The sequence below is a fragment of the Rhinatrema bivittatum genome, chromosome 4 (genome assembly GCF_901001135.1).
Source record: "Rhinatrema bivittatum chromosome 4, aRhiBiv1.1, whole genome shotgun sequence".
NCBI lineage: Eukaryota > Metazoa > Chordata > Amphibia > Gymnophiona > Rhinatrematidae > Rhinatrema > Rhinatrema bivittatum.
Window position 1 is genome coordinate 171,793,976 of NC_042618.1, and position 26,134 is coordinate 171,820,109.

Consider the following 26,134-nt stretch of genomic DNA (forward strand, 5'->3'; position numbering starts at 1 on the left):
CTTAGCCAGCTAAGTATTGGCCACTGAACGTAGCTGGATATTCAACAGCTGCCACTTAGCTGGATAAATCCCTATTTAGCCAGCTAAGTAACACTAAATATCAGCCTCAATACAGATGCAAGCAAAGTTGGAAATCTATTTTATTCAGAATTTTCTAATTCTTGCTACAGAATGTAACTCTGAGATGCTTCAGGAATCTATGGGATTGTGCTTTGACTTTCTGTTGTCTGACCCAGAGCTGCCAAGTTACCCAGTTCCAGGAGGCTTTTTGGCCAGTCCTGGTTTTCAATGTACATGTTTTGTGTACAGTCGTTCCACGTGAGAATCACTGGATCACAATGGTTTACAGGTTAAACATTCAAATTTACACTGTGCGTTACAAAGGTAGACATACCAGAATGAAAACCGGACAACGTGCATAGTTATAGGATGTATTACATTGGCAGACATACAGAATGAAACAGAACTGGGGTGTATGGGCTTTAGAGGGAAGGGTCTTGCTCAGGTCAAGTTTTGGTTAACTGGGTCATGGTGAGCTGGAGGATTATGTCAAGCTGTAGGCATTTTTTAATAGCCATGTTTTCAAGTCACTTTTACATTTCTTTTTGTCTGACATTGTTTGTAGTTCCTCTGGCAATGGAGTTCCATAGTTTTGGGTCAGCAAATGATATAACTCTGTCTCTAGTTTGCATTAGATGAGAACTCCTTACTGTGGGGATTTCTAGGAGGCCTTTGTTTTGTGATCTTAGATTTCGTGGGGGATTGTGTGGTTTAAATGATATTCCCATCAGATCATTGTTGTTAGGGTTAATATTATTGTAAATTATCGTTAGAACTTTATAACATATTCTTGAGTGAATGGTAGCCAGTGTAATGCCATCAGTGTAGGGGGGTGATGTGGTCATATTTCCTTGCTCCAGTCAGTAGTCTGGCTGCGGCGTTCTGCAGTAGTTGCAGTGGTTTTAAGTGACTTGCTGGAAGACCCAGAAGTAAGGAATTACAGTAATCGAGGTTTGAGAATATTAGAGTTTGTAATATTGTTCTGAAATCTGCTGTGCTTAGCAAAGGTTTCAGTCGACTCAGGATCCGCAGCTTGTAGAAGCCTGATTTAATCAGTTTATTAATGGGGGCTTTCATTGTTAAAATCTCATCGATTTGGTCTCCTAGATCTCTCACTTGAATTGCAGGGATTATTTGGCAATTTGCAATATCTATACCTGGATGTATGGATTTAGGTGGGTTTCAGCTCAACCAAATTATTTCTGTTGTTTCTGTTTTTGGGGGGTTCATCGAGAGTTTCAGTTGTGCCAGTTTTTCTTTTATTTGTAGTCCCCGATTCTACCATTGAAATCAGCGCTGCAGGTAAAGGAATGCATTGAAATGGGGTTCTCAGAAATCCAGGCCTGGCCTAAAATCTCCTTCCTGGAACTGGGTCACTTGGTAGCTCTGTCAGAGGGGGGAGGGGCAGCAACCGTTCCAGCTGTACCCAGGGGCAGCATACACCTAAATCCGTCACTGTGAAGGCCCGTAGGGTGCTGTAAGGTGAGAATTTGCTGTCAGATGCAGGAACAAGAGGTTGAGCTCTATGATGGGACGTATGATGCCCAAAACTGACTGGGCAGATGTCATGTGACTGTATTATACAATTCCACTTGGCATCCAGCATTTCTCTACCCGGTTTTATAGAAGTTTTCTTCCCAAATCTGGTGGCATTTGGTGAGTCGGTGCCGGGTGTGTAATGTCGGCAGGTGGCCTCACCTCGTACCTGTCACACACACCTGGGACATGCAGGATTACGTGTGCTGACTGCAGAGAGGGTTTTTGCTGGACCCTCCCTTTTCTGTTTGAGCTCTGACAGTCTGGGGAGGGGGTTGGGGGTTTCTCCAGTCTCTCCTTGCTGGTTGTCCTGCACCTCTTATGCTCCACCCTGCCTCTCCCTCTCCATCCTCAGAACGCACTCTACCAGTCCTGTCACGAGGATGAGAACGACGTGCAGACCATCTCGCACAAGTGCCAGGTGGTCAGTCACGAGCAGTACGAGCAGATGACCAGGAACAAACGCTATCAGGACCGACAGGACCTCTACCATCTGGCAGGGACCTATGACCCCACTACTGGGAGATTGGTGACGGTGGACGGTGTGCCTATACTGTGCTGAGGGCGGTGGGGGGGGGGAGAGGGAAACTCAGAAATGTTCTCTACAGACAGGCGCCAGTGACTGTCAAAACCCTGCCCTGGCTCGATGCGACGAGCAGTTCATTGGGGAGGCTGCAGAGCTGCCACCGCAGGTTCCAGGGACAAGAGACTTCCTGGACTTGGGGGGGACATTTGCTCACCTGCTCAGAAGAAAGAAGGCAGCAGGCAGAGTTCATCTCAAACGCCAGGTGCTTGTATTCTGAGATGCAGTTTCCTGCTTCCCTCTGCCGGAGTATGGATGGGTTTTAGAATCACTCCCTTCAGAATTCACCGCCGTTCAAGGCTAAATATGCAAAAACCCCATCCGTGGAAATTGCAAGTTTTGGCTACAGCATACGACAGAGAGGATTTGGATTCCCAGACATGGGGGTGTGACTAACCAAGGCAGGCTGAGCCCCCTGGTAAGGGGCAGCTCCTGTCAACAAGGCTAAGATTATCCCCTTTGCGTTATTCTTGATAACTGGGACTCGGCCGCACACAGTCCATGGAAGATCTTCAGAAGAAAGCCATATATTCCGAGTACCTCTCGGCCCGCTGTCCAGCAGGTAAAAGAAGAATCAGGTGTAACCTATTTATTCTGTGTGTAAATAGTACATTTCTTCTGGCAAAGTTTTATTGGGGGAGGGGAAGTATGTGTGGGGGAAGATGATAAAATAATATTTGTTTTCCTTTTGTTTCTTTTTAACTGCACTGTGTCCTTCCTCAGCCTAGCTGAGAAATCTGGGGTTTGTTTGTAAGTGTGTAAATACAAGAGAGAGCACTTGATGAAAATTTAAGATATATTAAGTGTTCTTAAATATGATGACGTATTCTTGGTTAAACAGACTAACCTCTCAGCAGATTGTGTGATTTAGATTCACACCAGGGTCTTTTTTGTTAAGTCCTTTTAAAAAAAAAAAAACAAACAAAAAAAATCCAACAAAAAAAAAAAAACATATGAGAGAAAAAAGTCAAATGTTTTTGGAGTTGTTAATATGCTCCTATGGAAAAAAAATAGAAATATTATATAAATATATATTATATAAATCAGGATGAGACCTTTCATTTCTCCTGTGGAAATGGCAGCCATATTTATCTTTACCTCTGAAAAAATATTATTAAAGAGAAGAACCCTCCCAGGGAGAGCTGCGTTCTCATGTTCTAGGAACAAGCATGGAGTATACGTTTATCTCTGTACAGCCCTTTGTTTGGATCCCACTTCTGACACCATGCAAGGAATGTAAGGCGGGCTGAAGTGCTCATATCACAAGGCCTGCTTATAAAATCATTCTTTCAAGACTGTATAGTCCTTGGAGAGATAATAAGTCGATACTCCTGACTTTTGCTGCATTATTTAAATGTTTTCTTGTTGGTATCCAAGATTCCCACATTTTTCTTGGCAGTAATGAACACACAAGGATTTTGTTTTATAATCCAAGATGGCTGATGGGTAGATCCAGACACGTGATCAGCCTTTTAGGCCTGCTCCATCTATCTGTGTGACCGATGCAGGATTTTTATAGGGCACCATCTATTATGGAGATGGGAAACCTTGACCTCTACCCTCTGACTACCCCTCTCTCTCCTTCCCTCACACACGGTCAGAGTAGAAACACACCTGTTCATATGTGTAACTGTATAAATATATTTAACAGAAACAGAGCCTAGTAGCAATGCAGTGTTTTCCAAGGACTCATGCTCTCCTCCTGTCCTTTGTTTTTATTTAATAAGAAAATTAAAAAAAAAAAAGCTTATTACTGTATTAACAGAATACCTCAGTTTGGGAGGCTTTGTTTGATACTGCCTCTTCCCCTCCACTCCCAGCTCCCTCCCAGTGCCACATGGTGCAAGTAACTTACTGGTTATCTCTAAAGATACTTCTGTTTGTGGTGTCCTCAAAATAGTGGTAAAATCATATTTTGATTCTGGCGATGATATTGCCCCACCAAAACCAGAACAAAATGTGGCATACCAATGACATCATGCTTTCATTTGCATGTATGAATAGCAACGCAGCAAAGCAAACCTTGATGTTAACACCACCTTGACCCTTCTTTAGGGTTGGTTCCCACATGACTCCATGCCATCTGGCCAGGCCTGGTTTTAGATCCAATGCACATGTGGACTTGTAGTATAATATCTCTGCTTTTTTTTGTTTTTAAATTGGAAATATAAGTCCATATATCTGTGGTGGGGGAGGGGAAAGCCAGGACTGACTCAGCCTGCCAAGCCAGATGGTGCTGGGGTGGAGTTTGGGGGGACAGGTTTGTTATTGTTCTTGATATAAAAATAGAACGTTGTAAGTGCATTAGGGTGACAACTAAATAACAAGCAGATACTTCATTAGAACTGAAGTGTTGTAATTCAGTTTAATCTTGCCTCCTCGCACCACCATGATTCTAAAGCAAAGCAAACCTAAAACATTCATCTGGAAGCTGGAAGGCACCAACGCGAGCCCCGAGGGAGCTGTTAGCAGGAGAGCTGATTAAGTGTAGTGGCAGGAGCTGGCAGTCGGTCAGGCCGTTCTCCATCACCTCTGCTTTTTTTTTTTTTTTTACATTTTTTTTTTTGGCAGGGATTCCCTTCCCTCTGTCTCTCTCTCGTCCCAGAAAGTCGGTTTTCGTCCACCCAAGACTTGTGCAAACAACCCCATCATATTATAAGTGTCGTGGAGAAATCAGACCAAGGTACCTCATGCACACAGCATCCAGAGCTGGGCAGGAAGCGTGGAGAAACATCCCGTTAGCTGGCCCGTGTGACATTCCTTTCCTTATTGAAAGAAAAAGTGACACAAGGTGTCTCCCATGCTGTGGCAAGCAGTGCAACATGTATTGGACAATCACGTCACAGAGCCCCTAACAGGGGTGTGCCGGTATTTTAAAATGACCCAAAAACATCAGCGATCTTTGTCATATCATTTTGTGCCATTTCCCACCCAGAAGGACACAAAACAAAATCAAACACATTTTTCCTTTTATGTTGTGTTATATCATTTTGGAGCATGCTAAAATGCTTTCACACATGCGATTGTAAAAATACAGAGCACACTGAAATGAAATGAGCAAGACCGTATGAACAAGAAAACAAAACATCATCAATCCAAACGGAAACAACATCAGAATTTTTTTTTTGCCATGCACATCTCTTGCCCCCAAACCCATGTTATCAGATAGCTGCGATCCTGGCCTAGTTGTGAAGCTCCTGGTGCTGGGTGTATGAGCAAGAAGTCTCAGAACAGTGTGTAGTAACAGGCTAATGAACGCGTGTATTGCGCACGAGCTGAGATACAATTGAATTTTAAATCATGCGCGTACTTGCACATGTATGATTTAAAATCCACCTACTCTGCATAAGTATGCTCCTAATTTTAAGAGATTACTCGAGCAAACCAGCTTTGCCTATCTCCCAGAGGACTTTGCCAGCTTTAAAGTGCGTACGTAAGCGAATTTTAAAACATGGTGGCGTGAGGGACGTTCCCAGTTTTTCAAATTAGTCCACCAGTTTGCCAAGTCACCCTCGAGATCATTCAGACCCTCTGGTTCTTCATCCTGCACGCCCCCCCCCCCCCCCCCCCCCCCGGTTGACATGGACCCCTCACCCTGTCCTGTAAGCCCAAAAGCGCGAGATCTGCAGACTTGCTTCTCATCAGGAGCAGCAGTAAAGTTACGTGGCTAACAGCCGCCTTGTGCTATGGCTTCCAGTTTTAAAATATGGAGTTTCATGCATAATTATTGGCCCCACTGCAACTCTGCCGCCATTTTTTTTTTTTACTCATGCACGCTTTTATATGCATGTAATTTCCGGCTTTTAAAATATGCGTTGCTCGCGCATGGCGCAGATACTCGCATATGTGGGCATTTTAACACAAGTAATGCTTTTAAAATCGACCCTAAGATCGGTAGGTAACACCCGCTGTCACCTCTCTTTAGCTTGGGCTCCATGTCTGTTTTCAGCAAGGTGATTTCATCTGGGTTTTGGGGAGACACCTGAGGTGTTGAACTTCCATTTCAGGGCATTGTGGGACTTGTAGTTCTGCTTCTATCATTTGCATTCAGCACAAGTACTGGAATGCCTCAGGACTGGCCTGTAGAGGATCCCTCCTCACATCCTATTCCTGCTTTCTAGAAAAGCGTCTGAGACTCTTTTTTTTTTTTTTTTTTTGCAAACATTGGGGCTTAGATGGGTGGGCTCTCTGCCACCACAGACTACCACCTGAGGTCCTAGCCAGTGCTGTCCTAAGGGGGAGGGGTGAACATGGGCAACCTCCCGGGCCCCCCATACCGCCATGGTAGTTCCATCCCCAAACCTATAATTTCCTATCAGCCATTGTTCCAGGGCCCTACTGCAGTTAATTTGCTCTGGGAACTGCACCTTCCTACAGGGAGTCCTGGTCCCTGGCTAGGCTCACCTGGTCTCTAGAATTTTAGAAATGTCCTTCCTGTCAGTTCCTTGCCCCCAGCCCTCCCTCTTTTCTAATCTGCCCAAAAAGTCTCTGTAAGTGTGCATGCCTCATTAAGGAGCCGATGCAATAATTGTGCACAGAAAATGGGCGCTCAGTGCGGAGTGTTGTTTTCTCTCACTGCCAGCATAGACACGCACCAGACACATGGCCTGGACTGTGTATCTTGTGTGTGTATTGGGTGTCCAGAATTTATTTTCCAAAAACCTTTTTTTTTTTTTTTTTTTTTTTAACTAAATACTGCTTTATTTGGTTCATCCTATTTACTATTGCAGAGATACTATTAGGAGGAATCACAAAAAGCAGAATTTTTCTTTTTTTTCAATGCGCTCTTGAGCATGGCATACCTTTACGCCAGCCCCGGGCAGGAGGTACGGAGGAGGCAAAACTCCTGGAAAGGGGTGATTTGGAGGTCACCCAGCTCCCAGAGCATTAAGGATATGTTAATCCACGTTTGCAATGTAATTTGCACCGCAGAGCAGTCTTGGATTTGCAGTCAACAGGTGGCAAGAGTCAATCTTCACACGGGAATGCTTTAAGAAGAGAAAGCTGGGTAGCCCCAGTCTCTTGGCCACGCAATCAAAAAGGGAGAGAGGGTCTTCTCCTCAGTCTTCAGTAACCATTTCTTATCTGTCTTGTCATTTTTTGTTTCACATTTCACACTGCTTTTCTTTCCCTGATAAGTTCTGCCCTACCCCCCAGCCCTCTCTCCTCATCGTCAGTATTTCACCAAGAGAAGATCACAGCCCACGGTGCAGAAGGAGAAATGTGGCTGCAATTTGGAAAATCTGAGCAGCACACTGACCATCCCATTTCAGTTGTATCCTCAAAAAAAAAAAATTCTCTTAAATCTGAGAAGCCTGACAGTGGGATTACTTAGCTGAAAGGGCAGCAGCTCATCAAACCCAAGAGTATGTGACCCAGCTGCCCTGCACAGAGTGGTCAGAGGTAAATGTCAGCACCGCTAGAGGCCGTCAATGCTAGCAGGGGTCTAATCCTTCCTCCAACCCTTCTCCAGGAGTTTTTGAAAACACCAAAATCTTTTCTGAAGATGATTTGACACCTGCTGAAAGGAACTGTGTGGTTTTGACAACTTTTGAAGAGGAACATCTTTAGGCAGTTCTTGTGTTGTTGCATTAAGCAAGTTTCCTTAAAGTTAACAGAAGACATTTGGTCTTATTAGTATGACTTTGGAAGTGACAGTGCAGCCTTCCTGAGAATAACTGAGAGTTAACGTTTGTGGGGGAAACACAGCCGCATTTTAAGAACTGTTCTTTTGCCATGCCTGAACTCTAAATTTTTTTTCTTTTGAAACAAAAGTTGCAATAGATTTCTTTGTCATGTCCCAAATTGTTTTTGATTGAAGTTCTCAGAATGTCTGCGCGTTAGTGTCCTGGTTTCCAGATCTGTGACGAATGCATTTTGCGGGTATAATAATCACGACATTGGTCCCATGTGTGCAGAACGATGAGGAACGTGCTGAATCAATGTGTGTGTGCAATCCAGCTTCTGCCTCTGGGCAGTGGTGTACTGTACAAAGAAGCGCAGAAGAGAATCCTGGTAAGTTGGAACCCATTCCATTCTGGCATCTCTCAAGCCTTCAGTGGAATGAAGAGATGTCTTCATCTGTCCCTGGCCACTCTCCAGGGCAGGGTGCAGGAGGTCTTCAAAGCACTAGGTCCATAAACTGGGTCCTAGGGGTGCCCCAGGATTGGATGCGGCTCAACCCCCCCATTTCCCCTTCTCTCGGCGTGAGTGCAATACTTTGCTGTCTCCAGTAGGCGGAGATGGTAGCCTCCTAGAGATTAGCTAAAACTGATTCCTCCTAACCACAGAGCAAGCCAGCGCAGGTCCGTCTGAGCCCTGCTCTCTCTCTCTCCTCTTTAAATAGTCCACTTCCGCTTAAAATCATTAAAGTAATTAGAACTACTAATAATAATTTAACAGACCACATTATGGCAGCAGGAGTGCCACCAGTCTAGCTCTATGTGCTGGGTAATTCCCATTGTAGTCAGTTCTGGAGTTGAAAACCAGGACTGGATGGAGTTATTTTGGCAGCTGGATTAATTATTTGTAAGCCTGTGTACTGGATTTCTTGTTTAGTTTTCTTGTATTTTGCTGCTCTCTGTTCTTTTGCATGAAGTGGAGGGAGCCAGAGGTGGTGGGGGTGAAAGGGGTGCTGGGGGGAGTGAGGGTGGAGTCTTATTTTGTAACAGTGTTTCAATGTTGTAAAAATCCAACTGTAAATTTGTACAGTATGATATGAGGTCTGAAGTAAGTTTGTTTTTTTCCAATGTAAACACTAAAGCAAACAAAAAAAAAAGTTTTATGAACAGTAAATTCTGTGTAAAGGCATTTTAGTATTAAGATTTTTTATAGATAACTTGGCTTCTGAATAAATATATGAAATCTCTCGTGGCATGTTTAATGGCTTGCATACGAGGAGGTAATGCCAAGGATTCTCAGCCACAATTTCGTTCTCTTTGCTCAAGTTCTCAGCCTCTTACCCTGTATACAGCAGGGATTGTTTTTCTGGATTTACACCCACCTAGAAGGTGAAAACAGGACAATGAGTGGGGGAGGGGGAGTAGTGGGAAGCAGGGTGAGCTGGACATAATGTGACATCAGAGAGTCTGTGAGCAGCAGGGAATCCCCAGGACAGTGTGATATCACAGAGCCTGGGAGCTGCAGGGAATCCCAGGAATAGAGTGACATCACAGAGCTTAGGAGCAGCAGGGTGTGCTGGGGATAGTGTGACATCAGAGAGTCTGTGGGCAGTAGGGAATCCCCAGGACAGTGTGATATCACAGAGCCTGGGAGCTGCAAGAAATCCCAGGAATAGAGTGACATCACAGAGCTTAGGAGCAGCAGGGTGAGCTGGGGATAGTGTGACATCAGAGTGTATTTGAGCAGTAGGGAATCCCCAGGACAGTGTGATATCAAAGAGCCTGGGGGCTGCAGGGAATCCTAGGAATAGAGTGACATCACAGAGCTTAGGAGCAGCAGGGTGAGCTGGGAATAGTGCGACATCAGAGAGTCTGTGAGCAGTAGGGAATCCCCAGGACAGTGTGATATCACAGAGCCTGGGAGCTGCAGGGAATCCTAGGAATAGAGTGACATCACAGAGCTTAGGAGCAGCAGGGTGAGCTGGGGATAGTGTGACATCAGAGTGTATTTGAGCAGTAGGGAATCCCCAGGACAGTGTGATATCACAGAGCCTGGGGGCTGCAGGGAATCCTAGGAATAGAGTGACATCACAGAGCTTAGGAGCAGCAGGGTGTGCTGGGGATAGTGTGACATCAGAGAGTCTGTGAGCAGTAGGGAATCCCCAGGACAGTGTAATATCACAGAGCCTGGGAGCTGCAGGGAATCCTAGGAATAGAGTGACATCACAGAGCTTAGGAGCAGCAGGGTGAGCTGGGGATAGTGCGACATCAGAGAGTCTGTGAGCAGTAGGGAATCCCCAGGACAGTGTGATGTCAGAGCCTGGGAGCTGCAGGGAATCCTAGGAATAGAGTGACATCACAGAGCTTGGGAGCAGCAGGGTGAGCTGGGGATAGTGTGACATCAGAGAGTCTGTGAGCAGCAGGGAATCCCAGGGATAGGGTGGCATCACAGAGCCTGGGAGTACTAGAGTGAGTGGGGGATAGTGGAACCTTACAGAACCTGGAGTTCCAGTCCAGAGGATATTGTGATATCACAAAACCTGTGAGTTACAGAATTCCAGGGGATAGAGTAACAACACAGAACTTGGGAGTAGCAAGAGTCCAGAGGATAGTATGATATAGAAGATCGGAGTTCAGGGGATAGTGTAATATCACAAATTTCCGAGGAGTTACTTGCTGAGATCTAAGATACTGTTGCCAAACTGTTCTAAAAAAAATCTATAAGATTGATTTAAGGAAAGAAATCCCTAAAGAAAGATGAACCCAACTAATTGGATATTCTAAGGGAGCCTTTCTAAGTGTACCCATTCCCCATAAAGGTTCAGCGCTCCTGGTTGAGACCTGGTTGCGTAGCTTGTGCTATCAGACTAGAAATAAATATATTAACACAAGTGCAGGAAGGGCCAGCTTTCAGTGCCACCCCAAAGCATGCTGGGATTTATAGTTCTGCTCTGTCTTGAGATGATGGCAGGATTACTAGAATAGGGACTAAAAATAACAGAAGAACAAAATGCGCCAACATCTCTGGAATAATCTTACGTGAAGAAGTATAAGTCTGATTAATTATTAGCTGAGAGGTACCAGAGGCTCAAGCCAGGAAGAAGTGCGAATGGAAGATGGTTCAAGATCAGAATATGCTGTGAATTCTGTCTACAATAACCATCCTTCTCCACCAAAGAAGGCTTGTCTGCCAGCACTACCTAGGGGGACTGCCCTCTATCCATCCACTCCCTCCCAGGATCGGATTCAAGCATTGTGTGCCCATAGGAAATGGAGGGACTAATTCCACATCATGCCTCCAGTCACCCATCCAAATCCTCCCCTCTGAGCATAAGCCCAGTCTCTTTCTCCCCTTCCCCAAGTCACCATGCAAGTTCCAGGCAGCAACAGCTCCAGATTTAAAAATGTCATCATGGGGCTTTCTGCAGGCCTTGCACACTAACACGTCCTGTGCTCCCCCGCCCCTTGCACAGGTTTCCAAGGTAACAGGATGCCTATGTGTAAGGAGGGGGCAGACAAGAGCCTGTCCGCGTGCAAGGGCTGTAGGAGTCTCCCCACTGAATTTATTTTATCTGGAGTTGCTGTTGCCTGGAGCCTACAGCAGGCCTGGCACTGGAGGCAATGCTCCAGCATCTATAACGATTTGATACCATAGGCAGTTGCCTATGCCTAAATCCAGGCCTGCTTCCTTCCCCTTGCCTGAGGTCTGCTATCCTCTCCACTCATCTTCCAAGGCTCACCCACTTTAATCAGTTTGTGGGAGGCCTCATGATTAGGCCTGCACTTTGTACGGTGAAAGGCTGGCTGTAATAGTGTTGGTCAGGGGTGGCCAGCTCTGGTCGAGAGCCACAAACAGGCCAGGTTTTCAGGATATCCACAATGAATATGCAGATTTGCGCCCACTGCCTCCATTGTATGCAAATCTACCTCATGAATATTCATTAAGGATATCTTGAAAATCTGGCCTGTTTGTGGCTCTCAAAGACCAGAGTTGGCCACCCCCGGTGTAGGTCTACCAGATCCAAAGTACCACCAAGCACCAGCCATCCTGCACCTAGGGAAAAATCCCACATTTCCATTAAAAAGGTCTAAATATTTCACTTTGCCCTGCAAAAAAAAAAATAAATAAATAAAAATTAAAAAAAAAATATATATATATAGATATATTTGGGTCTGTAACTGCCATCATTTACCGTTGGTATGTATACAGTGCAAGAGAGTGAGTGCACTAAGTGATCACGACCTAGAAATAGAAATATGCAGGTAAAAACCGAACTGGAAACCCCAAGGAGTCTGATTCTGAGTCCAGTGCAACACCAGAGAAAAAGAACCAGCAATGCATTTCCTCTTGTACTGCGCAGATACAAAGATAGCAGCGATGCACATTTCCCAAAACTAACAGAAAAAAAATCTGAAAACCTTTCCCAGAAAAGAAAGAGCAGGGAAAGCTCTGATAATAATCCTTGGGGAAACAGGAAAAACAGCTGCTGGAGCAGAAAAATATGTTATACCCTGCCACCGGACTAAAAATGAAATCTGGCCAAGGACAGTATGTACCAGCACCAGAGCCTGGCACTTGCCCTTGCTACTGTCCTTTCTTTATTATTTTAATTTAACGGTTATTAGCAATGTTATGTATACTTTTCTCCTTTTATGTATTACTTTAGCAACACATGTACAAACTGCCATGTCAATAAAGTTTCCTGAGTCTTAATGTGTATGTGTGTGGGTTTGACGGAGACTGACTGATCCAATGGGCTTCTAAGATTTGACACAGGGTTTCTCCTCTTCACCCATACTGGTGGCTGAAAGAAACAAAGTTCATTTGAAAAGAGCAGTGGGTAGGTAGGGTCTGCTACTTGCTATTTATTCAAAGATCACTCACCCTTAATGCGATGAGAAGAAAGGTTAAGGAGCCGTCTCTCTTTCTGTGGAGGCAAGTTTAATTTTCTGTTTAATGATACAAATACATTAGCTTGCAGCTCAGAGTATGTTAAAGCCATATGAGAATGGGAAATACATCTGCCTGGTAGGGTCAGTTTGTGCCACTGGACTGCACCCCGAGTTCATTGCATTGGAAGATGGACCAAAAGAGGAAGAGGAACAGAGCACCGGGATTTGAAAAGTATGAAAGGTAAGCCGTTTTCACTTAATTCAAAGAGGGTGAAATGGAGAAAGGGAGAATCTGATGCTAGATAAGCCCCACAAGGCTCATCCAGTCTGCTCAGGTAACCTCGTATCCTAGTGACAGGAGTATAGCAGAGCAACGACCTTGTAAAAAGAAAGGAGAGGCTGTCTTACCAACCTGCCATGAAATCACGTGGATTCTGTAGACGGAGTTTTTGCACCAATTTGCTTATCAAACAGCAAAAGTTTTATAGAAGGGCTAATCACCTCAACAAAGCTAAATTTTTAAATTCTTCCTGCCGCCTACTCTGTCCTCCTCCTTTTCTGACTCTTCCTTATCATTTTGTTCAGCTTAATGCCTCTCCCGCCCACTCTCTCTTCTGCTGTGTGCCTGCCTCTGTGATTCTCCTCCTCTCTCTGCTGTATCTTCTGAAGGGTCCTGGTATTGTCCTTACTGTAGACTCCTGCTGCTCTCTCTGGTGGCCACTGGGACGGGACTTGAGCTAACAGATCAGATTTTGGGATTCTTTGATGTGGATTTGGTCACAAGCTATTCCCTTGATTTCTTAGAATAACTTTTTTTTTTTTTGCATTTGATCTTCCTTCAGGCCAGGGTCGGTGGTAGCTTTTTTGCAGCCCTGTGCGAACAATTACTGTGCTGCCCCCCTCCCCGCCCCCGCATCATTCAGTCTCTGTCCCGTGCCCATCAAAAAAAGCCCAGCTCCCTCCAGCAATCTATATTTTAAAAGACTGACACCCCCCAAATAGAACCCATGATCAGAGGAAGGATATTAGGTACCCTAAGCAAATCTTACAGCCTTGCAGACACACACACACACACACCCTACAGATGCACACACACAATTCAATTATGCATTTATAACAGATTTTACATGAAAAAAGAACATTCAAATGTACAGTCTTTTGAGGCAAAATATCACTTGCAACATACATATTATATTTGCATGCACTGCCCTGGTGCCAACCAGAAAATCCTGCAAAAAGGACACTTGGAACTCGTATGGAATTACATTTTTTGTAATGTGTGCTGGGTGTGGGCTTGGCCTTCAGAAAGCTATGAATGAAAATTACCATTACAATATAGTAAATCTCCCATACCAAAACAACCCTAACTGCCAGCACTCAAACAATAACAACCTTATGTATGTAAAGGTAACACGGCACATATTGCATCAGGCCCTAGAGCACCAATATTTATTTATTTATTTATTTTTAGATTTTTATATACCGGTGTTCCTGTATTAAAATACAGATCACATCGGTTTACATTGAAACATAAAAATTACGCCAAGAGGCGGTACATATAACAAGGTTATAGAACTTGGAAAACATGGAAAACAGGTTCGAAAAATAACATTGAGAAAATTGTATAGTCTCTTTGAGAAACCAAATCATAAAATAAGGCGTAATTGTCTAAGATAAATGTGATCTGCAGAAGGGATTGCGATGGTGAGAAAATCTTGATAGCTGGAGGTAAAAAATAATCAAAGTTCTGAAAAAGCTTGGCTAAAGAGCCAGGTTTTAATTTTCTTTTGAAGGAAGCGAAGCAGATCTCAAGGCGGATGTCTGGCGGGAGCATGTTCCATTGGACGGGTCCTGCTAAAGAGATGGTACGTTTCTGATGTAAGGATATTGTTGAAGGAACATAGAGTGTGCCTTTATAAGCTCCTCTGATAGGTCTAGATGAAGAGTGAAAACGAAGTTGGGTACTTAAGTGGAGTGGGGATATGTTGTAAATAGATTTATGAATTGCTGTGTAGACTTCCTATTAGGAAAACAAGACAACTCCGACTGCTATAGATCACTACAGATAAATTATATGTTAGCAGAACATCTCACCTTGGTCACACTCGGAGAACACAAAGACCCTGACCAAATACAGAATAAAGAAACCAGAAAGTATAAATAGAAACATGCTAAAAAGAATTGAACTAGAACCCACAACAAGCCAGCCTCTATAAGCAGAGCAACAATGGAAAACAGAAACATTACCATTCTTCATAAAACATTAAAAAATAAAATCGAGAAATATAAAACATAGTCATAAAAAGAATAAATATTTCAAACCAGTTAACAAATAGAATACCCAAAATTTCCCAAACACCAATAAAATATTTCAAAACATCTGATGAATAAAAAATCCAATAATTAAAATATGTTCTAATATTACTACCATCCTGCTTGTCCTGGGAGAATATATATTTCAAAACATCCGATGAATAAAAAATCCAGTAATTAAAATATGTTCTAATATTTCCCCCAAAAAACAACAACATATTTCAAAACAGTAGAAACATCAGATTACACCCAAAATTAAAACTAATAAGGATTAAAAAATCTCCTGCTCTCCATACCTGGAATCTTTTGATTTCCAGTCACCTTGAGATTGTCGTGGATTAGGGAGGTAGGGCCACACAAACCTTATCTTCACACACACATATTCACTCTCTCATACACTCCATCTCTTATATACATGCCTCTGCTCTCACACACACTTGCTTTCTTTCCCTCACAGACACATTATGTATGTGTGTGAGCATGCCTGTGAGAACTTATATGTGATACATAGGCTCTGACACACACACACACACACAGGCTCTCACACAGAACAGACACAAGCACACAGGTTCTCACACAGACACACACGCATACATATGAATACAAGCTCTGACACACACAAAGCTCTCACACAGACACACATGCACACAAGCTCTGACACAGACACATACACACAGGTTCTCACACACACACACACTCATGTGGCTTCCTTTCTTCAGGCCACGGTAGGATGGGCTCCACCACGGCCCCCTCTGTCCTCTTCACTTCGGGCCTTGGTGGGATGAGCATCACCACGGCCCCATGGGCTAATCTTTCTTCGGTCCCACTGCCGGCCTTTCTGCGAAGGGGGGTGAGGGGCGGGAGCCGCAAAGGTGTGCGCACATGCGCAGCTAAAAGTGGAAACTGCCGTGGCCGTTCTTCATTTTTGGCCGCCCGGCAGCTTGAGCTCCGCCGACGGCCCCAGCAGCCTCTGCTGCTGCCACCGCCCTCCCAGGTGTTCCGCCCCTTGCAAATGTACAAATGTGCACACCCGATCGCGCCGGGCCTGCATCAGGCCAAGGACCGAGGATGAGGACAACCATCAGTTTGGAATGAACAAGTTGAATTTTGTTACAGAAGGTGGAAGGGAAGGGTCAGTTCTGTTTCAGCCTCTCCTTGTCTTCCTCCAAGGCCTCACCTGGCACAGGTTTTGTAGCCTGCCTGTTGTGAGGTCTCCCCTCACTCAGCATGTGGGAGTGCGAGAGACTGACTCCCGACAAGGAAGACTTGGTATGTGTAGAAACGAATTGAATAGCAGAAAGGCAGCAAGGGGGAGAGAGCCAACTGAAAGATGCAAAGAGAGTAGAAAATGCTGAGTGCTGCATTAAACTTTATTATCCTGTTTTATGGCAGAGTATCAGAATGTATAGCAGCTAAATGTAAAGTACAGCCAAGCATGCTGGGTAATTTTATGCAAATAGCTATTAAGCATTCAGACAGGCCTCTCAGCACCACCAATAAGTGCAACCTAATTGAGCACCTGTTCTGGGCAGACACTGTAAATGCTTTTAGCCTGTGTGCGAGAAATGTAATTCTCAAAGGAACCAGATCAAGAGATTTCACTATTAAGCAGTGAAATAGTTTTTCTACTGTGTTGTAACATTTTACTTGACTGATTGCGCAGCCCCCTTTAGGGAGATGTTTTGCTTTGCACTGTGGGCAAGTTTCAAACAACGTATGATGACCCATTCCTCAGTTTCCAGTAGGAGCTGGCAGAAGAGGGCATGGTGGGGTGGGATGAATTGGGGCAGAATCACCAAAGCCTTCTCCTATACAGAATGCAGCGGACAGAACCTGCACCTCCTCCCCCCTCCCCTCGCCGTAGACCATGGAAGGATTTTGGAGTGATTCAAGGAGTAGCAAATACATTTTATTCAAATGGAAAAGTTGGTCAATAAGTAAACTGGAAAGCAGGAATGGAATTTACCAAGGTTGGGTGTTCCTAAAACATGGCAGGGACTACAGCAAAAGGCTGAGTGTTCCAAAAACTTTCTTTTGCTCTTCTCCGGTTTTATCTTCACAGGTAAAGAACACATTGACCAAAGAAGGGAAGTATCGGTGGAAGCTCTTTTATAATTCCACAGTATACAATGTGAGACTTTCCAGTCTTTACCGCTCCCTGCAAAGAGGAAGACTCATCCCTGGCTTTTGCCCGCCCCTTACAAAGCAGAAAAACCATCCCTGGCCTCTGCCTGCTCCTCACAAAGAGGAAACCTCATCCCGGGCCTCTGCCCACCCCTCACATAGGGAAAACCTCATCGCGGGCCTCTGCCCGCTCCTCACAAAGAGGAAACCTCATTCCTGGCTTCTGCCCGCTCCTCACAAAGAACATTCCTGGTCTCTGCCTGCCCCTCACAAAGGGGAAACTTCATTCCTGGCTTCTGCCCGCCCCTCACAAAGAGGAAACCTCATCCTGGGCCTCTGCCCGCCCCTCACATAGGAAAAACCTCATCCCGGGCCTCTGCCCGCCCCTCACAAAGAGGAAACCTCATTCCTGGCTTCTGCCCGCTCCTCACAAAGAAGAAAATCCATTCCTGGTCTCTGCCTGCCCCTCACAAAGGGGAAACTTCATTCCTGGCTTCTGCCCGCCCCTCACAAAGAGGAAACCTCATCCCGGGCCTCTGCCCGCCCCTCACAAAAAGGAAACCTCACCCCGGGCCTCTGCCCACCCCTCACATAGGGAAAACCTCATCCCGGGCTTCTGCCCGCCCCTCACATAAGGAAAACCTCATCCCGGGCCTCTACCCGCCCCTCACAAAGAGGAAACCTCATCCCGGGCCTCTGCCCGCCCCTCACACAGGGGAAAACCTCATCCCGGGCCTCTGCCCACTCCTCACAAAGGGAAAACCTCATCCCGGGCCTCTGCCCACCCCTCACATAGGGAAAACCTCATTCCTGGCTTCTGCCCGCTCCTCACAAAGAGGAAACCTCATCCCGGGCCTCTGCCCGCCCCTCACAAAGAGGAATCCTCATTCCTGGCTTCTGCCCGCTCCTCACAAAGAATAAAATCCATTCCTGGTCTCTGCCTGCCCCTCACAAAGGGGAAACTTCATTCCTGGCTTCTGCCCGCCCCTCACAAAAAGGAAACCTCATCCCGGGCCTCTGCCCGCCCCTCACAAAAAGGAAACCTCACCCCGGGCCTCTGCCCACCCCTCACATAGGGAAAACCTAATTCCTGGCTTCTGCCCGCTCCTCACAAAGAGGAAACCTCATCCTGGGCCTCTGCCCGCCCCTCACAAAGAGGAATCCTCATTCCTGGCTTCTGCCCGCTCCTCACAAAGAATAAAATCCATTTCTGGTCTCTGCCTGCCCCTCACAAAGGGGAAACTTCATTCCTGGCTTCTGCCTGCCCCTCACAAAGAGGAAACCTCATCCCGGGCCTCTGCCCACCCCTCACAAAGAGGAAACCTCATCCTGGGCCTCTGCCCGCTCCTCACAATGAAGAAAATCCATTCCTGGTCTCTGCCTGCCCCTCTCAAAGGGGAAACTTCATTCCTGGCTTCTGCCTGCCCCTCACAAAGAGGAAACCTCATCCCTGGCCTTTGCCCGCTCCTCACAAAGAAGAAACCCCAACCCTGGCCTCTGCCCGCTCCTCACAAAGAAGAAACCTCATCTGAGTAATGCCTAGTGGATATATTTTTATTTTTTAATTCACAAATGTCATTGCCTGGTTTTTTTTTGTTTTTTTTTTTGCAGAGCTTAGGCTTTGGAAGAGCCCAGCCCTGTAATTAGCATACAATACAATTATCACACCCAGATGTCCTTGCAAACCACAGCCTGCTCCTCTCCTACACACTTCCATTTACTTAATTACTGTTGTGGTCTGTGCAGGGCCTTTTTTCCCCCTTTCTTTATTTCTCGGCTTTTTTTTCTTAACCGATCAGCTTCCTGCCAGACTTCAGGGGCTTGTTGGGAGCATGCTGGGGGACTGTGAGCCTCAGTTTGCTAAAACTAGTCTATTTATTTTTTTTATTTAAAATTGTTTATATACCGCCTTTTCAATTAAAAATTGATCAAAATGATTTACATTTGACCATATACATAATATAAACATAAAATAAGCAAAACCATGAAATCGGATGAAACATACATAAAATAATATAGCAATCAAAGACTTCTTAAGTAAACATATTTAAAAGAACAGTAAAAATAAAAAAAGTTAAACAAAAACTAAGACAACAACTAAGCCTGTATCAATTCAAAGAGCGTTAGAAAGGGGAGAGAAGGGAAGGAAGCCTGCTCCCAGGCTTGACATTATTATTCAGCATTAGAGACCATCGCTTAGGACTCACAAAGAAAACCGCTTGTGTATGTAACAGAGCACTAATGGTGTAGAGCCAGAGGGCTGCACCCACAGGACAAAGAAAGCAGCCAAAGCTAGAGAGGTGACTGCAGCAGCACAAAGAAACAGAGAGAGACACCAGAGGCGAAAGAGGCTGGAAAGATGGATGGAGTAATGGTACATAGAGAGAGCAGTCAGGGTTGGAGGAGGCAGAGAGGCGACTGCAGTAGCACAGAGAACATAAGAACATAAGATATGCCATACTGGGTCAGACCAAGGGTCCATCAAGCTCACTGTCCTGTCTCCAACAGTGGCCATTCCAAGTCACAAGTACCTGGCAAGTACCCAAACATTAAATAGATCCCAGGCTACTAATGCCGGCAACAAGCAGTGGCTATTCCCTATTGATTAATAGCAGTTTATGGTCTTCTCCTTCAGGAACTTATCCAAACCTTTTTTAAACCCAGCTAAAATAGCTCCTTAACCACATCCTCTGGCAACAAATTCCAGAGCTTAATTTTGTGTTGAGTGAAAAACAATTTTTTTAAAATTCATTTTAAATGTACTACTTGCTAACTTCATGGAGTATCCCCTAGTTCTTGTACTATCCGAAAGATTAAATATCCGTTTCACATTTGCCCATTCAAGTCCATTCATCATTTTGTAGACCTCTATCAAATCCCACCTCAGCCATCTCTTCTCCAAGCTGAACAGCCCTAACCTCTTTAGCCTTTCCTTATAGGAGTATCATTCCATGCCCCCTTTATCATTTTGGTCGCCTTTCTCTCTACTTTCTCCAGTGCAACTATATCTTTTTTTAGATGCAGCAAACAGAACTGCATACAATATTCAAGGTGCGGTCTAACCATGGAGTGATACAGAGGCATTATGACATCCTCTAATTTATTTGCCATTCCCTTCCTAATAATTCTTAACAATCTGTTTGCTTTTTGAGCGCCACAGCACACTGAGATGACAATTTCAATGTAATAGCAACTATGATGCTCAGATCTTTTTCCTGGCTGGTAGCTCCTAACATGGACCCTACATCATGTAACTACAGCATGAGTTATTTTTCCTTAAATACAACACCTTGCACTTGTCCACATTATATTGCATCTGCCTTATAGATGCCCAATCTTCCAGTTTCACAAGGTCCTCTTGCAATTTATCACAATTACTGTGAGTAATTTTGTTTCATCTGCAAATTTGATCATCTCACTCATTGTACCCCTTTCCAGATCATTTATAAATATGTTAGAAAGCACGGGTCCTAGTACAGATCCCTGAGGCACTCCACTGTTTACCTTTTTCCACTGTAAAAACAGACCATTTAATTCTGCTCTCTATTTCCTGTCTTTTATCCAGTTTGCAATCCACAAAAGGACATCTCCTTCTATCCCATGACTTTTTAGTTTTCTTAGAAGCCTCTCATGAGGGACTTTGTCAATCACTTTCTGAAAATACAAATACACCACATCTACCAGTTCATCTTTGTCCACAGGTTTATTCATGCCTTCAAAAAATGTAGATTTGTGAGGCAAGACTTCCCTTGGGTAAATCTATGTTGGCTATGTCCCATTAAATCATATCTAGCTATATGTTTTGTGATTTTATTCTTTATAATAGTTTCCACGAATTTTTCCAACATTGAAGTCAGGCTCACCAGTTTATAGTTTCCCGGATCACCTCTGGAGTCCTTTTTATATTTTGGAGTTACATTGGCTACCTTCCAGTGTTCAGGTACAAAGGTTAATTTTAATGATAGGTTACAAATTAATTGTAATAGGTCTGAAATTTAATTTTTGAGGACTTTCAGAACCCTGGGGTGTATACCATCCAGTCCAAGTGAATTGCTACTCTTCAGTTTGTCAATCCAGGTTCACAGTTATTTGGGTCAGTTCATCTAGTAAATTGTCGCTCTTGAAAACTGTCTCCGGAATGAGTATCTCCCAACATCCTCCTCAGTAAACACCAAAGCAAAGAATTATAGATAGAAACATAGAAACATAGAAATGACGGCAGAAGAAGACCAAATGGCCCATCCAGTCTGCCCAGCAAGCTTCCCTCATTTTTTCTCTCATACTTATCTGTTTCTCTTAGCTCTTGGTTCTAATTCCCTTCCACCCCCGCCATTAATGTAGAGAGCGGTGATGGAGCTGCATCCAAGTGAAATATCTAGCTTGATTAGTTAGAGGTAGTAGGGGTAGTAACCGCCGCAATAAGCAAGCTACACCCATGCTTATTTGTTTTTACCCAGATTATGTTATACAGCCCTTATTGGTTGTTTATCTTCTCCCCTGCCGTTGAAGCAGGGAGCTATGCTGGATATGCATGAGGTATCAGTTTTTTTCTTCTCCCCGGCCGTTGAAGCAGAGAGCTATGCTGGATATGCATCGAAAGTGAAGTATCAGGCACATTTGGTTTGGGGTAGTAACCGCCGTAACAAGCCAGCTACTCCCCGCTTTGTGAGTGTGAATACTTTTTTCTTCTCCCCTGCCGTTGAAGTTATGCTGGATATGCGTGAAGTATCAGTTTTTCTTTTCCCCTGCCGTTGAAGCAGAGAGCTATGCTGGATATGCATCGAAAGTGAAGTATCAGGCACATTTGGTTTGGGGTAGTAGCCGCCGTAACAAGCCAGCTACTCCCCGCTTTGTGAGTGTGAATCCTTTTTTCTTCTCCCCTGCCGTTTAAGCAGAGAGCTCTGCTGGATGTGTGAAGTAACAGTTTTTCTTCTCCCCTGCTGTTGAAGCAGAGAACTATGCTGGATATGCATTGAAAGTGAAGTATAAGAATGGAGTGATCAAGCTAGTTGAAAGGCATCAGGAATAGAGGAAGGTGGAGGTAGTAATTTGGATATTTGGTTTGGGGTAGTAACCGCCGTAACAAGCCAGCTACTCCCGTCTTTGAGAGTGCAAATCCTTTTTTCCGCATTTCCTTTATTAATTTTTAGCCTTTCCACTATGGCCTTATTTTCTCTATGTGCCCCTTTAACCCCTCAATCATCTTACAGTCCAACCCCCTCCCTCGCAGGCTTCCTGCTTTGGATATATTTTAAAAAGTTTTTATTATTAGTTTTTGCCACTATAGCCAACTTCTTTTCAAATTCTCTTTTAGCCTGTCTTATCAATGTTTTACATTTAACTTGCCAATGCTTATGCATTTTCCTAATTTCTTCAGATGGATCCTTCTTTCAATTTTTGAAGGAATATCTTTTGGCAGAGGTGACTGCAGCAGCACAGAGAGAGCAGTCAGAGCTGGAGATCGGACAAGGCCGAAGAAAAGCTGATGCTGAAGACAAGGCCTTGGCTGAAGCTGGAGACGGATGTAGAGCAAGGCTGAAGATTTGGACAAGGGCAAGACTGAAGCTGAAAACAAGCCTGTGGTTGAAGCTGGAGATTTGACTGTGGTTGAAGTGGAAGAAGGATATGGGGCAAGGCTGAAGACGTGGATGAGGGCAAGGCTGAAGACTTGGAGGAACTCAAAGACCAGAACAAGACTTGAAGATTTTCAGGTGACCTTGCTGAGTTGCACAGCCAGGGTTTAAATACCCGGCCATGTGATGTCATGGGGGGAGGGGCGCCAAGAGCAAGGATTCCCACCATGGTGCCTTTATAGCCTAATGGCATCATGTTTGTCTCTGAGAGCAAGAGCAGCAGCGTTTCATCAAACAGCCAGATTCATCTGGCGGTGTCGGTGTGTATAACCACTCACAGGGCCATATGACGAGCGGTGAACATAAGAAGAGACTTTGATAAAATGAGGAAGATAGAAAAAAAACTGAAAGGTGCAGTTACAAAGGTTAAGAGTGTGGATATTGTTTAAAAATACCATCTTAGAAGCACAGTCCAGATGATTCCATGCATTAAGAAAGGTGGAAGGAAGGCCAAACGACTGCCAGCTTGGTTAAAAGGTGAAATGAGAGAAGCTATTTTAGACAAAAAAATATTCCTTCAAAAATTGAAAGGATCCATCTGAAGAAAATAGGAAAAAAAAAAAAAAAAAGCGCTGGAAACTTAAATTTAAAACATTGATAAGACAGGCTAAGAGAGAATTTGAAAAGAAGCTGGCCATAAAGGCAAAAACTCATAATAAAAGTTTTTTAAAATGTATCCGAAGCAGGAAACCTGTGAGGGAGTCGATTGGCCCATTAGATGATCTAGGGGTTAAAGGGGCACTAAGGGAAGGATAAGGCCTTCGCGGAATGACTAAATGAATTCTTTGCTTCGCTATTTACAAATGAAGATGATGGAGAGATAGCCGTTTCAGAGACTGTTTTCAAGGATGATGGTTCAGATGAACTAAACCATATCACGGCGAAATTGGAAGATGTAGTAGGCCAGACTGACAAACTGAAAAGCAGCAAATAGCCCAGACCAGATGCTATACATCCCAGAGTTCTGAAAGAACTAAAAAATGAAATTTCAGATCTATTACTACTAATTTGTAACCTATCATTAAAAATGTCCATTAAACCTGAAGAATGGAAGGTGGCCAATGTAACCCCAATATTTAAAAAGGGCTCTAGGGGTGATCAAGGAGACTATAGACCAGTGAGCCTGAAGTCAATGCTAGAAAAAAATCATGGAAACTATTCTAAAAAACAAAATCACAGAACATATAGAAAGACATGTTTTAATGGGACACAGCCAGCATGAATTAACCCAAGAGAAGTCTTGCCTCACAAATCTGCTGCATTTTGTTAAAGGCTTAATAAACGTGGATAAAGATGAGCTGGTTGATGTAGTGTATCTGGATTTTCAGAAGGTGTTTGACAAAGTCCCCCATGAGAGAATGATGGCTACTGCCTGGAGACAATACCCTTATTCAATAAACATACACATGGTTACTGTGACTCCAACATCACTCTAAGCTTCAACAGCAAGAGGAAATATGGAAAAAAGGATTTGCACTCACAAAGAGGGGAGTAGCTGGCTTGTTACGGCGGTTACTACCCCAAACCAAATAAGCCTGATACTTCACTTTCAATGCATATACAGCATAGTTCTCTGCTTCAACGGCAGGGCAGACGAAAAACTGATACTTCACACATCCAGCAGAGCTCTCTGCTTCAACGGCAGGGGAGAAGAAAAAAGGGTTCGCACTCACAAAGCGGGGAGTAGCTGGCTTGTTACGGCGGTTACTACCCCAAATCAAATGTGCCTGATACTTCACTTTCGATGCATATCCAGCATGGCTCTCTGCTTCAACGGCATGGGAGAAAGACTGATACATCACGCATTTCCAGCATAGCTCTCTGCTTCAACGGCAGGGGAGAAGAAAAACTGATACTTCACGCATATCCAGCATAGCTCCCTGCTTCAACGGCAGGGGAGAAGAAAAACAACCAATAAGGGCTGTATAACATAGTCTGGGTAAAACAAATAAGCATGGGTGTAGCTTGCTTATTGCGGCGGTTACTACCCCTACTACCCCTAACTAATCAAGCTTGATATTTCACTTGGATGCAGCTCCATCACTGCTCTCTACATTAATGGTGGGGGTGGAAGGGAAATAGAACCAAGAGCTAAGAGAAACAGATAAGTATGAGAGAAAAAATGTGTGAAGCTTGCTGGGCAGACTGGATGGGCCGTTTGGTCTTCTTCTGCCGTCATTTCTATGTTTCTATGTTTAAGAAAATTAAAAAGTCATGGGATAGGAGGTAATGTACTTTTGTGGAAGACAAACTGGTTAAAAGACAGGAAACAGAGAGTAGGATTAAATGGGCTGCATTCTCAGGGGGCAAAGGTAAACAGTGGAGTGCCTCAGGGATCTGTACTTGGACCAGTGCTGTTCAATATATTTATAAATGATCTGGAAAGGGGAACGAGTAAGGTAATCAAAGATCCAGATGACACAAAGTTATTCAAAGTAGTTAAATCACAAGCGGATAGTGATACATTGTAGGATGACTTTGCAGGACTGGAAGATGGGGCATCCAAACAGCAGATGAAATTTAATGTGGACAAGTGCAAGGTGATGCATATAGGGGGAAAATAACTCATGCTGCAATTACACAATGATAGGCTTCATATTAGGAGTTACCACTCTGGAAAAAGATCTAGGTGTCATAGCGGACAATAGAGTGTTCCCTCTAAGCTGTGCGCGCGCACACGGCCCGTGAAGGCTGCGCACATGATACAAAGTTTAGCACACAGAGTTTTTAATCCTAGAGTTTTTCCAATAACTAGGCAAATTATTAGGCATAAAATCATTATACTTGCACAGCAATGATGGGAGACACCTAACATGCGCTACATAATGTCTGTGCCACTCTGTGGGTTAAGAGATCTCTGACTCATCTCTACACAGTCCATGGTATTGGTTTAAACACTTGCTCCAAAGTTTCTGTAACCCCAGTGAATTTAGGCCCAAGTGCACACACTGATGCGGCTCTCTGACAGAGGCCAGGATGCCACCTGTTCCTTAGAACTGACTGCTAGCCTGCTAGGTCATTAATGGGATGAGGTCAGGGAGAGTTCATACTCCCAACCTCCAAGGCTACGGCATAGCTGCAGCGGTTCAGGGTATAGCAACACAGTGTGGATGGGAGGGATGCTAGCATTGCTAGGCTACACAATACACATGCGTACAAGAATCTATGCTCTGCGTCAGCAGCTAGATGACTGAGTGTATATGATGCCATGAGGTAATATAAAACATTTATAAAGAACATTAGAAAAAGATAGTGTCAACTAGTTAAGTTTAAATAAGTTGATAATATTTAAGTTAATTAGAATTAAGATAATAAGATTTGAACAGATGAAAACTGAAATAAGTAAAGGTGTTAAACTCAAGAGAACAGCT

At 44.2% G+C, this 26,134-nt stretch overlaps 1 protein-coding gene across 1 annotated transcript in view; it reads left to right on the forward strand.

Annotated features, from left to right (window-relative positions):
• Positions 1-9,047, forward strand: part of BAHCC1 (BAH domain and coiled-coil containing 1) — a 216,488-nt gene extending 207,441 nt beyond the window's left edge. Inside the window, exon 29 of the mRNA XM_029599222.1 lies at positions 1,952-9,047. Coding sequence (XP_029455082.1) covers positions 1,952-2,158 — 207 coding nt within the window. The 3' untranslated portion in view covers positions 2,159-9,047. The remainder of the gene's footprint in view (positions 1-1,951) is intronic.
• Positions 9,048-26,134: the final 17,087 nt, after the last annotated feature.